We start from the raw sequence: 15,314 nt of genomic DNA, 5'->3' as shown, positions 1-15,314 counted from the left end.
AGCTAACTGAGAAGTGATTGTTTATGGAAGAAGGGAGTATTCACACAGATTTTTTTTTTCCCTTTTAAATTCTAGAGGTCGTCCAAGATTGTTCAACTGTCAGCTATTCAATCCAAAGTCATAATGGATGGAAGATGTGAGGAAGAGTGGAATGCAACTTTTTGGCAAGCAGGTATTAAAATGACAAGATGTCTCCAATAAAACAGCATTCTTCATTTTAATTCCCAGTTGTGAAAATAAATGAGAAATTCTCAGTTGGTTGTTTGTTTTTTTGGTTTGGGTTGGTTTTTTTTTTATAAATTATACATGCTTGTGTGAAGTTCTGAGGTTTTTTTTTATTCATTCAGAGCAAAACATTAAAAAACTCAGAAATCAGTCACTCAGAGTAAAAAAGAAAAATTTTTAAAAGAGGATTTTTAAAATTTTTTTTTAGGGTACAGTTACAGTCCATTTTTCAAGTAAGTAGAAACACTACCCCTTGATAAGGGAATCCACTTAATACTTCATTACCTCAGCAGCAATAATGATATATCTACCAAATAAAATTTTCAAGTCATTTAGAATGAAACAATGTCTGAACCATGTTTCATTTGGACACTCATTTTCTTGTTTAAATGCAAAATATCTAATGCTTTAAACTCTGAAAAAAACTGCTTACGGACATGGAATCTTGTTTTCCTTTAATTTGTTGAATAGAAAATACATTTTCACACAAAATTGCCTTTAAATAATGATGAACTGGTATATAGCAAATCCCGTTTGCCTTATTTAATATAAACTTCTACAGACCTGACAAAAATGACAAATTAAGTTAAAAACAATTTTTTGTGTTCCGCAAACAAATCGAATCTGCATGATGTGCAAATACTACCCAAACACAAAAACTGAATTAAAAGTTCAGGCTGAAATAATATATGCTATTTTAAAAAGCTAAGCATCATTCATGTGGCTTTCTGTCTATTTTATCTCCAAATTTTCAATCTATTTATCTTCTGCCACAACTCACTATCAATATTTTATAAGTTGCAAAACTGATTTCTAAAAGGAGTGAAAAAAAGTTTAGTGAACTGTTACGAGAGAGAAACATTGACATAATTACAGTATTATTATTCCAAATCTATGGGACAAGAGATTAAGTGCTCTTATTATCGCTTTGTTCTTAAACCAAACATGGGCTGATTGCTGGGTTTAGAGGATGTAAGATTCTAATCTCTTAAAATTAGAATGTATCAACAGTCCCCTATTAAAGATATGGTGGGACCTTATTTTACTTATATTTTCCCAAGGCTTAGCAAGTAACTACCTTTTGTATTTGCATCCATAATCTATTAAATGGAATCATGATCTAATTATGACCTTAATGCAAGTTGCTTCTTGTTGGACAACATCATCAATCCTGCCACAACATATCCAGAAATAAAATGTTCCAGAGATGCTGATATCCAAAGACTCTTAAGGAAAGGGAAAGGAAGTCACAAGTTGCTAGAAAAACACTCTCAGAGAGAATAGCAATAATGAGAGTTCAACAGTACACTTCAGAAGTCCTATATATTAAGTTTGGGTTCCATTGTATTGGAGTCCTTACAAGTAGTATTGTAATCAAAACTTGCAGGACAGTAAAATTACTAAGATCCAGGCTTCTGTAGGATAGCAACTGAGGAATTTTTCTAAATAAACCACGACTGAGACAATAACGTAAGACATCAGGCAGTTCGCTCCAGCATCCACATGAATTATGGCACCAATATAAACTGGAACTGCACGGTGCTGAATTTAACAAGGCCCAGTCACTACAGACTTGGGAAGAAGTACCTTTAGCTGAACGGTACACTGAGAGGTACATTGAGTAGGTTTCGTATTCTCCAAGAGAGATATTGCATCAATTTCTGATGAAATGTGCTTCCAAAGGGGACGCTACAAAAATGTGATTTGAATCCACTGGCAAAACAAATCAGATTCTTGCAAACTCTGAATTCAGCGTATCTTTTTTTTAATAACTAGATGTGGTGTAAGTCTAAGGTCTGCCTATTATTTCTCTAATTTTAACAGTATTTTGTTCCACCTCATGGCCATTATTTGACACACTAATACTGGTCACATCCATAACCATGGTACTTTATCTGAAAATAATAAACACTTTTTAGTATCTGTTCTAACAGACTCAATACGCTTCACTGTGAAAGAATTACCAATATTTTTTCCTGTAAGTAGAAAATACATACACAGTACTAACTGCCCTCATTAGTGGCTATCTAAGGTGATTCCTCAGAAATTATTTTTATCTTTAGTGGACGTGCTGTGTCCTATTCATACAGATGCTCTATGATGTTTAATAGGATGAACGTCCATTAAGATACTCACGGGAGCATGTGGCAGTTTGCCATTCTAGACACTGTCCGTATGGGAAGGAGATTATATAGGCGTTTGAGTCAACGCATCGTTTTGTACTGCTGCACCACATACATTCCATCCCGTTACTCGTGCAGTTAGAACATGTTGTTCGCAGGGAGCATGGCTTTTTGCAGGGTCTGGCATTCTGGTTGGGACTAACTGGAAAAGAGACACAAACATTTGTAATTTTGAACACAAGTGCAATCTCCTTTTTCTTTAATTGTATATTCCATTAAAAAAAATCCTGGTTAAACTGAAAGTGGTTGCTTCCTTAATTATCTATAAATAACTTCATCCAAACTTACACTGCAGTATATAAATACAATAATAGTTTATAAAAATTACTAAGTAATACTCTGCATGAGTCACACTAGAGCTCTAAAAGAGTCCATTTAAAAATTTTCACAGCTATTTTATCTGTATAGCAAAACAGTAAATTTAATATTCATTGCCCGGTAATGTCAGCTTAGTTACTTGCACATACATGACATAAAATAAGTCTCAAACTTCTACAGCAAGTACAGGAGAGTTCTGGGTCTATTGTTTTCATTAGTTTAACAGCGTATAAGCAACAAATATTCTACTTATGACTAATCCCCGAAAATTTTGCCTTACAGAAAGACATTAGAATCCAGGGAAAGTAACAAAAGAAACATTGTTCAATGCAAAACAGATTTGCTTGGTTGTTAGGGTTTTTTTGTTGGTGGTGGTGGTTGGGTTTTGGGATTTTTTGTTTTGCTCTAATAGAGTCCACATTTTGACTAGGTTAGAGGTGTATGTCATCTCGAAAAGTTGTAACACACAAAAAGAAGTCGTATACCCTAACTCCTGATTTTTGCTTTGATTTCAAATAAAACTGTAAAGTGCACAAGAACGAGAGTATAGTAATTCCTAGGCAGGAACACAAAAGTATAGATAGCACAATATTTTCCATACAGAAGCGCCTTGTGAAACATCAGGATTGAGCCCTCCTGTGTATTGCCATGGTTTTATATATTATTGACCCATATCCAATACAAGCTTAGTTCTCAAGCCATTCTTCATCTGCTAATATAGTACACCAAATCACTCAACCATGGCTGGTCCTCGATTTTACCAACTATGTACGTATTCAAGCTGTGGTTTGCAATTAATAAAAAATGCAAAAAAAAAACCTAAGAAAAATCAGCTGAACTATAAAAGTATTCTCATAAGGCTGAGGAACTTTGACAGCTATAGTCTTTGAAGCACCTCAAGATCAAAAACAAAACAAACCTAAAACAAGACACCAGTAACAGATGCATATAATGTTGATCTAATTGTAAAATACTGCATTTTAATAAAGTCATTTGTGTTCCACCGAGTGTATCCTTTACATTTTGAGATGTCTCTTCCATTGTGACTGTATCTTTTAATATCCTGAGAAACATCTGGTAAATAATTAACTATTGACTCAAAATTAAGAACACTGTGAAAAGAAGACATTTTTAGGAAATATAAATGACAGCAGCAACGAGAGTAAAATATATACTTTGCAATTACATTACTATTTGGAATTGCTTAGAAGAAAATAAAGGATCGGTAAGATCTCACTGTGGTTACACAAGTTAACAAGTCTGACAATTTCACAGCAAAACCATCTGACTGACAGGCAGCGTTCCCAACACACCACCAATGCAGCTACTTGCCAGTTTTGCACAGACAATGCAAAAAACAAATCTGAAGGGGAAATTTAAAGAACTTCATGTGCTCAGTGCTCAACCTCACAGCCATGAAGAGAAACATAGGACAATCGGAACATGAAAATGCTAATTTGAACTGTCAAGTGGCTATTTGCCACAATAATCGGTGTATACAAACCAACCTAAAAGATGGAGACAAGAATTTTGCTTTTGTCAGTCTTTTAGACCATAAAAACGTTCAGTGATGTTTCAGAAAGAAAACAACAGCTTTGTTGAACACCTCCACAGACATTTCCATGCTACAATCACCATTGTCACTGACTCCTTCTGATTTAGAGGCAATTTATAAGACTTCTGCTATAATGCAAACTAAGCCACGTCAACTAATTCATAAATAAATATTTGCTGGAATAGGAATACTATTTGTTTTCTAGATTAAAGCTCCATATTTTTTAAAAAATAATAAAGTAATTTTTTTAATTATTTAATCGAAATTGTCAAACTATCCCTCTTAGCCAAACAAAACCCCAAACAGGTTGCTAATCATGACAGTAAGAGTAACTGAGTATAAGAGGTTGCTTACCAACAGGTTTTTCACACACAAGACCATCTGCCATTGCAGTGCATGGATTCGCTTTCAGACCTGCCACCTCTGCTCTTTCTAGATATGCACAGAAGCCAGAGTCATTCGGCTCTCCAGGAAGCCACTGCAGAGTTGTGTTTGTAAAAGGAGACATGTCATCCCATCCCCAGTAGGAGATGTTGATCTTGCGTAAACCTACCCAAGGTGAAATTTTCTATGAATCAGAATGAAACAAATGTGACATAATTAGTTAAATGCTTTTTTTATTTTTCATTAAAATAGTTCAAAGAATAGCTCAACAGCAACAACTTCATATTTTGAGAGAATTCACTGTGTTCTTCTCTGACTTTGTCATCTCACCAGTCATTGTCCAGATAGTTTTTATCTTGCTTGTTCCACCTTGCTGAACCCCACCCCACAAAAAAGCAACAAAACTCCACCCATCATATGTTTCTGTTCTACTAAAAATCTGTGTTTGTTCTGTTCAAAGTCAATCCTGATTAGCATTATTTGACACAGAGTCAAAAAACAGGCCAAATAGTTTTAATGAAATTGTGAGGGGTTTTTCCACTGGCTACTATACTGATTACTAATTGTGAGGCCTATGTGGATAATAAAATACAATTCACAGAAATCAAACAACTACGAAATGTTCCATTCCATAAGCAGTCATGCACTCTAGCAGAGTCTTAAAAAGCAATGAGAAGACCCAGCCAAAATGCCACCACCCACTCTTGCTTCTTACTTCTGTATTTACTTCATAACTTCATTGCTACCCCAGGTGACCAACCTTCCAGGTGTCTGAGAGAGCTCCCACATTCTGGATACTAGAAAGAACATGATGTAAGCAATAAAAGTGGAACTTTGGCATCTGGAAAGTGGTAAATAATACATCTGTTGTCTTGTTTGTTATTCAGTTGCCTAGATTGCTGTATACTTCCTGACACAGCTGGTGAAGGAGCCAACAATGGAAGGTGACCCACTGGAGTTGTTGTTTGTGAAGAGAAAAGGACTTGTGGGTGATGTGAACGGTTGGAGGCTGTCTTGGGCATAGCGATCACAAAATGATAAGAGTTTTCAGTTCTTGGAGAAGTAAGGAGGGGGGAAGGTCATCAGAACTGCTCCCTTGGACTTCTGGAGGGCAGACTTTGTCCTGTTTAGGAGCCTGGTTGACAGAGTCCCTTGGGAGGCAGTCCTGAAGGGCAAAGGAGTCCAGGAAGGCTGGACATTCTTCAAGAAGGAAATCCTAAAGGCACAGGAGCAGGCTGTCCCCATGTGCCAGAAGATGAGCGGTGGGGAAGAAGACTGGCCAGGCTGAACAGAGAGCTTTGACTGGAACTCAGGAAAAAAGGAGAGTTTATGACCTTTGGAAGTAGGGGCAGGCACCTCAAGGGGACTACAAGGAGGTCGTAAAGTTATGCAGGGAGAAAATTAGAAGGACCAAAGCCCATTTAGAACTTAATCTGGCTACTGCTGTAAAAGACAATAAAAAAAATGCTTCCATAAATACATTAACAACAAAAGGAGGGCTAGGGAGAATCTCCATCCTTTATTGGATGCAGGTGAAAGACAGTGACAAAGAATGTGGAAAAGGCTGAGGCACTTAATGCCTTCTTTGCCTCAGTCTTTAATGTAAGACCAGTTGTCTCCCAGGTACCCAGCCACCTGGAAGACAGGGAGCAGAATGAAGACCCCCATGTCACAACAACCGCATACAATGCTACAGGCTTGGGTAAGGGTGGTTGGACAGCTGCCTCGTGGCAAAAAGGACCTGGGGGTCTTGGTCAACAACTGGACGAATATGAGCCGACAGAAGTTGGAGGCCAATGTCGCTAATGGCATCCTGGCTTCTATCAGAAATAGTGTGGCCAGCAGGTCTAGGGAAGTGATCATCCCCCTGTACTCGGCACTGGTGAGGCCGCACCTCGAGTACTGTGTTCAGTTTTGGGACCCTCACTACAAGAAAGACATTAAGGTGGTGGAGCATGTCCAGAGAAGGGCAACAAAGCTGGTGAAGGGTCTTATGAGGAGCAGCTGAGGGAACTGGGGTTGTTTAGTCAGGAGAAAAGAAGCTTCAGGGGAGACCTTATTGCTCTCTACAACTACATGAAAGGACGATGTAGAGTGGTGGGGTTCGGTCTCTTCTCCCAAGTAACAAGCAATAGGACAAGAGGAAACAGTCTCAAAAGTTGTACCAGGGGAGGTTTAGATTAGATATTCAGAAAAATTTCTTCACCAAAAGGGTTGTCAAGCATTGGAACAGGCTGCCCAGGGAAGTGGTTGAGTCACCATCCCTGGAAGCATTTAAAAGACATGTAGATGTGGAGCTTAGGGACATGGTTTAGTGGTGGACTTGGCAGTGTTAGGTTAACGGTTGGACTTGATGATCTTAAAGGTCTTTTCCAACCTAAATGATTCTATGATTCTGTATGTACGCGGCCCACATGCATCAGAAAACCTTAGATATTTATGCACGTCTCTAGACACCTCTCTGTAGAATGCTAAGTGTGTACAACAGGCACGTATAAAAAGTGTCAGGGACTTAGGCAAGATAAATTGCTGACAAACACAGACCTAAAACAATCCTAAATGCCTACTTTGGGGCTGAGGAATTCTAGACAAGAGAACCTTCAACATACTACTGACTGTTTCGATTGCTCTGCCAAATAATTTGGCCTCAGCATCAGTATATAGAAAACAGAGATCCTATTCCAGCTATGGTGAAAAGCGTGTCAGGCCAATAATGAAAAATGACAGTGCAGCAGTGACATTTGGAGAGAAATTCTTCTATTTGAGTAGCAGAGTATCTCGGAACCCCTTTAATGATGACAAAGTCCCAGGGAGGATCATGAAAGCCAGAGCAGCCTTTGGAGATAAAAGCAGCACCCCTGAAATGAAAGACTTCAAGCAAAAGCAACATATAACATAGTCATCTTCATTCTTAGTAGCTGTAATGCCTGGAGAACTCATAGTCATCATGTCACATATCTCAAAATCCATATGGACCATTTTCGGCTCTTTGGTAGCATAACACATCAAAACACAGACCCGAACACCGATCAGCATGCTATCAAATGCACCCCATCGAAGCTACCGCCTTGCAGGCTCACTTATGCTGCTCTGGGCATGTTGTTAGGATGCCAAAAACAGATTATCCAAAACATTTTTTTAATGTCTGATTAAAACATGGTAAGTAGCTGAGAAGTAGGCCACCAAAACGCTCCAAGGACATGCTTAAAGCAAATATTCAGTTATGTGGCATTAATTGCATGATGTGGTGGACTACAGCTGAAGTCTGCTGGCAACAACGGAGATTGTGCGTTGATATCACAAGGCTTACCAGCAAAGACCACTGCTGCAACACACAAAAGCCATCAGGAAAAAAACAGATAGCGAATAAAGAATTCGGGAAGTTTCACCCGTGACACCTGCAGCCACCAGTACGCAGTGACTATCAAACTAATTTCTTCACCAAAAAAAGCAGAAATCTAGTCCTTATCTCTCAAACTGATGAAAAGTTCAGTCATAATAGCTGGGAGTCTCAAAGCACTTGAAGCAACTGAGGGACTTCAAAGGCATCAGATGAGAATGCCAATGCAGTTTCTTCTTCAGGCTTAAGAAATAATGAGAGTTAAACAACCTTCCCTTGAACTCTACGTTTTTTTCATTTAATGCAAAATGAATGTAGAAATCCAGCTCCTTTGCTTTTAATATCTTGCCAAAGATGCTTCTGAAGAGGAACAGACAGGAAGGAAACCAGACTGCCTGTTCTTTGTACCCAAGAACTCAGTGGTGTAAGATTCTAGTTTCCAGGCCTCTTAAAAAATATTGTTATCAAACCAGGTGGCTGAAAAATACAGTACAAATAAATTCTTCACTTCTGAAAAATACTTGCTGATGTGAAATCAGCCCCAGATATGTCTAAATTTTTTCTTCTCCAGAATACCAGCTTCTTTATTAGAAGGTCAGATGATTTTTGTTCAACACGTAAGTGGGAAGAAAGTTACTCCTCAGAGTTATAAAGACTTGTTCTTTCTTCCTCAAGGCCTTGATGACATACTTTCAAGATGTCCAAAAACCACAACCAAGAAACCCATCCTATCCTCTCTGTATTTAGCATTTACTAAGTTTGTTGAGAGTCACAGTCGGAGGAACCTGCAACTCAATCAGAATCAGTTCCTTTTCTATTTGAGGATAGAGGAAAAGCTCCAAGACACAAGAATGCATACACATGTGAACATGTACAATGCAAGAACTTTCAGTAAACAATGACATGACCTAGTACAGGAAAACATTCTTATTCAAGACATCTTTGTCTCACCACACCAGGTCTGTCCTGCTGCTCCACTTCCTACTAGGGAGCCAGACAACAGGTGAGTGGAAATGTACTGGAACTTTTTCTAAGTTACTTGACTGTGCCTATCTCAGTTCTTCAAGCTGACTACTATAGTATCTAACATGTGTCACAATTTTCCTGGGTGCTTTATAGTCCAGACTTGCTGGAGTTGCCAGTTCAGTGGGGACAGAGATGAATGGGAACTCCAAAAGCACGCGGCTCCTACCATTACTGGATTTTTCCGTTAATGCCAAATGCACAGTCATCGTGTGTTGCAATGGTAAGGAGGCAGCAAGGTCATCTAGAGACCTTCACTGTCTAAACCCAGCAGGATCCATGGTTTGATTTTAGCAAGGCTGCTATCTTTTGCTAGAAGCTAAAGATTTTATTAGAGCTACCTTCCTCCTTCATTGCACCAAAATAGAAAAGAAAAGGGAGCACTTGCTGTCTCTAGAGAATCTGTGAGAATTCTTTAATGCAAAGTATGCTCTGAAATGGTCTAGCTTTCAAGAAAAGAATGGATAATCTAGCCCAACTTGGTGCCGTATCTACCTTCGCTCATTTAGAAGTCAAACAAATGGTACAGCTCCATTTTACAACTGCAAATTCCTAGAAACTTGGTAGACATTTGTGGTCGTTCAGCCCTCACACCTCTTAACAAAGGACTAGCAGGCATGCAAGGTGGAAGCAGACATTGCTGTTCACAAAGATTTCAGTCTCACAGAGAGGCAGTGTAGAAGGGACGTCCCTTCAGATTTTACATACACGTATGTGCAACCATATGAAGACAAACCAGTGAATTTTCAGTGATACAGTGCATACAAAAAGGCCACAAGGAAAATGCATTACACACGTTCTATTAATATTCAGCTCTACCACTCTTCCATGAATATGGAACAATAAGACTGGCACCCCTACCCTTCTACTACTTCTCTGTTGCCATTATAAAACCTAAAATTATTTCAACTGAAATTATTTTCTAGCTAGAAGAAGTTAATTGTCATGTTTGTTTTAATAAAATATCTTTTTAACCACGCAAAAGAAAATTTCTTAACAGTCGGAAAAATTTAGTAGTTAAATAACAGCACTTCCTATCTTTATACATTAGCTGTCAAAATAGTTCTTTATTTGATGTCTTCATTTCCCTAATACTTGAGTCTTACTACCTACTACCACTGCCATTAATAAGTAATGGAAAAGCTTCTGGTTTGCATAGACAAGAGAGAAACCATTTGCTTTGAATCATAATCTCAACTTTGAATCTCTTAATCAAGACTCTCAACTGTATCTAGGGAATGATCTTCTATTTATGCCTCTAAAATTTTTTAATTTTTAAATACCATTATTTTTTAAAATAACGATTTATCTTTGCTTTGGACATCACTGTTGAACATTTTTGTTCCCATTTAAAATCGTTAAGAGCTAAAAGCTGCATTTCATCTACATCATGATACATCCACAAAAAGTCACCAAAACAAATGATAGCTTTTTGACCAAGTAATACAGATTATTCTTTATAGGATTTAGGAATTATTTCAGTTACATTAAAGATTTCTAAGTGAAATGGCAAGGTTTTATGAACTTAATAAATGTTCTTTCGTGTGGAAAGAAGAAAGGATAGGGAGGAAACAGTGGCTCACAGGAGAAAATACAAACTCCAGTCTACTATTTTTCTATTTTTATTCTACATGTATAGACCAGAATTTGTGTAAGCATTATTATAGAATACCACTGCTTATATTCCAGCTTTTCAAATTGAGACAATTTTTTTCTGGAATATTATCACTCACCATATTCTGAAAAATTACGTATACTTTCAAGTGTTTTAGTGGAGAATTTAAAAAAAATAAAATCAGGCTTTAGAGTATATTTGTGAAAACTGCCATTATACATTATGTACAATTCATTTTAAAACAACATCAACAACCACCAAGCTTACTCTATAGCATTCTAGGTAAGTAATCAGTTAAAAAAATAAATAAATAACAGGAGAGAGGAAAATCCCCAGAAGTGATCAAAGCAGAATTTTACAGTGAAACAATGCAATCCAATACACAGCAGGTGGCCAAATCCATCTTGGGAAAGCTTGTTATGGGCCTTACTAACGTTGCACTGGAGAATGCAATCAAATACATCTTGAGAACTATTCCATAGCCTTATCCCACTACATGATTTAAAATTTAGAACCATTCTCTAGACTATGTTTCTCCTCTCATTTATTTCCTTCTAGGCCAGTTTTTAGAACTCACGGCCCACCTTAGAAGCCATATACTTGTGCTTGAAGTGCAGCTAGTCACGCTTTATCTGTTTTTATAGAACAATCTTTTATAACACTGATAAAAAGTTGCCAAAAACGCTTTTAAGTGAAAAAATCAACCTTTATGTTAAGCTAGGAAAGATTTAGGAATTATTAAATTCTGAGACAAATTGCTGGACAGGGCATTATTTTCATCTGACAGAAGAGCAAAATTGCAATCATATGATGCATACCAATAGAATGTCATTCTGTGCTTACATCTACAGTCCTATTTAATTGAATGCAAGGCAAGTTTTAACCATTACAGAAGTTTACTAAATACTGATCACTAACAACTTCAAAAGCATGCTCTTCTCTTTATTCTAAACCAGTCAATTTTAATTTTCTTTTAAGTAGCAATTACGGAACTATGTTAGAAAGGAAAATTGTGTAACCTTAACTAGAGAGCTGATACTTCATACTAAATCCAGTTTACTCAGAAAATTTATGTCATACTAAGTTGCTTTGAGATCTACAGTGAATGTGATCATTTATAGTCATGACACATTTTTCAGGCACTGCTGCTGCTTCAGCACTAATTTAATGAGGGCTGAAAAATTTGCAGATGAGTGAAGTGAGCAAGTCTACCTATACTGAATAGCCAGTTACTACTGAGGCTAAAAATCCTCCTCTGTTTTTTAATTATGCAAATTGCTAAGGAATTATATATCTCTTTCAGAAATTTATCCCCACCTTTATTTAAATTCCTTTCATTTTGGATCTTATATTGTCTTGGAAGGGTACGATACACTTCTGACTCACTTTCTAATGCGTGCACCACAATATGTTATTACCAAACTTCAACAAACTTTTCAAGAATCATTTGAACTCCTTGATTTCTAGGAAAATAGTTGCCCTAGGAAGAAACGTATAATGAAACTTTGAAAATACAGTCGCCCCTTAGTGTTCACATTTCCACAACATTTACAGTTTTGAGAAGGGCTTGCCGTTAGTTTGCCTTTTTGCTGCACCATTATGAACAAAAAAACTGCTTACTGAAAATAAGAGCTATACTAAGAGAAACCATCTGTTCTATTTACTAGCTCATTGCTTGTTTTGTATTTAACTATGCATGGATTCTAACTATGCTAGATACCTGCACATTTCACATTTTGTAAATATTTACCCAGAGAATGACACATTGTAAGCAGTGGAAGGAACCTGCATGGTTTTTAAATGTCTCAGACACAAATGATGAAATCTAGATGTAATTACTAGAAAAGCTATGCAAAAGAACACTTATTTCTCCTACTCTTTTCAAATTTTGCTGTTGTGGCATTGGTTAAAAAAAAATGTAAAATCTGGCAAACCGAAAAGACTACAACTTCCCCAGCTTCCATCTACAAGCTAGTGTACCAGCGGGACTTTGGTTTAGATACATTTGAGTTTTCTTCTTTATAGGGGACAATTTTTTTGGAAATTCAGGTTATCTTCTCAGGCATCCAAAGTGAGTTGAGCTCTGCACTTCCTGAAACTAGGAAGACACTTAAACTAGAGGTGAACAAATGGGCAGTCAATGTAGCAATTCCAGTATGGACATAAAGTGCTGAAATAATTTATTAGACTTCCAAAACCACAATAGTAAAGTGGGACTGCTAGAAAACGCAGTAAAGAGACTAATTCAGGAAAAAAAGAAAAAAAAAGGTCAGCTTCACTAAAACCAAACATATGATAAAACCAGAAGAACATACAGCCCTCTGAGAATACTTTGAGCTAACAAGGAATAACATTGCCTTGCAAAGCTCACTAATTAACTGCAACGTACACTGAAGTGTAATTTATGAGGATGCTTAGCCCTGAGAACAGTGAGTTAAAGGAAAAGTTGCAAACAGTTTATATAATGAAAGGCATTGTTTAAAACTGTTCTCATCTTTGTTTATGCTTACTAAACCAAAACTAAATCTTCTCAGAATTTACTGCATGCTAACAAGAAAATTATTATTTTTAGTTAAATCCCACAGTTGTAAGCAAACCCCCAAGAGAACTAATTGCACTTTTAAATGAGTATGCAACATTTGAATATTAGCAGGAACAATTAATTAACCTCATATTGCTGTTTAATGTACTTTGCAGAAAAAGTTGAATCTCCCCTTTCATAATATTTTGCTTACTAGGTCAATAAAACAGCATATAAAAAAAAATATCAAGTGTTGTTTTGCTTTAGTAGAGCAATCTGGAGTCTATCCATTGTGTTTACTTTGGCATTCTCTTAAAGAATTTCATTTATTTTCAATGAAAAATACCAATTAGACTTTAAATTATTGGTGATAGTTTTAGAACACATCTGCAAATTCAACAGTTTTGACATCATACTACAAAGATCTTTATTTTGTCCCCTTCTTTAGTACCAAATGCACCTTATCCTTATCCTTTAAAAGGAGGCAGTGTATTGGTTTCCAATTTGTTATTGAAATTAATAGAAAGTATTGATACACGGTGAGGTTTGGAGACAATGGCAGCCTCCTCCCTCTGAATCTTTCCAAAGGATCAATGTTCCTTATTATTCTAAACATGATGAAGAAATTGTCCTCAATTTGTCCCAGAACAAGGACTTTGTCTACTAGAAAACAATCTACAAAGTCCCACATTGTTTCTATGAACAATAAATAATTATTAAGTCCTTCTAGGCCATAGTACTTTCTGACACTGTTTTAACAGTTTTTAAAATACACAAGAGTTACCAAAGTTGTTTTTCTTTTCTGAGTATATCAAATAAAGAAGAAAAAACAAACAGATCCATATTCTTATTTCCAAGTGTTGCTCAGACACATTCACTAATCCTGAAAGCTCTTGTTTCACATAGGCAAAAGATTTTAAAGCCTTTGATATTAACTACATGAGTCAAACTCCACCATAGATAACACAGATTAAAGGCACAGTGTTCACCTTACAGTTGCTCTGACTACATTTGTGAACTCCACACCACCACCTGTTACAAAAACAAGCCATCTAAAATGAAATCTCACTCCTTAAATCATTATGATTGCAGTTTGAGAGGAAGAGGCAGACCAAAGAAAATCAAGAAGTTTCAGAGAGCCTCTGTCACACCTGATAAGACATTTAGGCAGTCTCACACAGAATAAATGTCACTGGACAGACAGATACAAATGAAAAAACTTTTTTTTTTCCTAAATGCCACTGAAAACACCAGGATAAGTCATGGTACCATTTCATTAGAGATTCTGATAACTAAATGATTTTTTAACCCAAGATACACTTGTAAAGTACATACATTTGTCTAAACTATGTGTGAGGTATCTCAAATTTATATCACCACATTGGCTCAGGACATACTTCATGTAAATAAATATATGCTCAGCAGGATATCACCTTGTTGAACTTCTAAGCTCTGAAATGTAAGAAAAATCTAGCTTTCAAACACTAAAAAAAGCTATTTCTCAAAATTTTTTTTGCTCTGTGCAGGTCCTACCTTTATTGGGAAAAATACCCCAAAAAATTAAGTACATAACCTGTGTTGGCATCACCTTCTCGAAATGGAACAGTAAAAAGGATAATATAGAATATTTTGATTCACAGTATACGTCCCTAAACCCTTACACACAGATTTAGTGTAACAAAGGCAATCCCTAACTGTTTTCTTTGTATGCACCTCAATTCATCTGCAACATAACTTTGCAAATCACATACTAGCTTGATATAAACTTTAATTACTATTCATAATTATCTTTCATTTTCCTGTAACTCTAAAATCCTAAGCTACTTAAAAATTTGGGGGTTTATACAGAAAAAGAAGTGCTGCATGTTCTATAAACCAAAATACACACTTTTAAAAATGTTCTTTGCTAATATGGATTGATTTGCTCGTAACGGAATCTTTTTCTGCGAAGACATCCCGTCTGAGTGTACCCTGTGGGGTCTGACATCTTTTGAGCATACATATAATTTCACGTACGTGCACCAACGATGTGCGTAGGCTTTCCATCAGTCTAAAAACATCAATAAGCATTTGAATATTTAACTGCTAAAAACTGAGTCTGACCACCCATGGACAGGTAATTAATCTCCAACTTCCCTTCTCTTTTCCCA

General features: G+C 36.7%; 1 protein-coding gene across 8 annotated transcripts in view; it reads right to left on the bottom strand.

The window, feature by feature from the left end:
- The window catches only part of ATRNL1 (attractin like 1), a 527,347-nt gene that overhangs the window by 389,209 nt on the left and 122,824 nt on the right, over window positions 1–15,314 (bottom strand). For all 8 annotated transcript variants that reach the window (XR_012587528.1, XR_012587529.1, XM_074591197.1 and 5 more), the window contains exons 16-17: window positions 4,636–4,849; window positions 2,362–2,550 (exon numbers count right to left, since the gene is read on the bottom strand). Coding sequence is in view for 6 of the 8 variants with exons in the window: in XM_074591197.1 (XP_074447298.1) it covers window positions 2,362–2,550; window positions 4,636–4,849 (403 nt within the window). In the remaining 2 variants the exon portion in view is untranslated. The remainder of the gene's footprint in view (window positions 1–2,361; window positions 2,551–4,635; window positions 4,850–15,314) is intronic.

The sequence above is a fragment of the Larus michahellis genome, chromosome 6 (genome assembly GCF_964199755.1).
Source record: "Larus michahellis chromosome 6, bLarMic1.1, whole genome shotgun sequence".
In the NCBI taxonomy this organism is placed as follows: domain Eukaryota; kingdom Metazoa; phylum Chordata; class Aves; order Charadriiformes; family Laridae; genus Larus; species Larus michahellis.
Note: the sequence above shows the minus strand (reverse complement) of the source record. Positions and strands in the feature narration are given on the sequence as shown.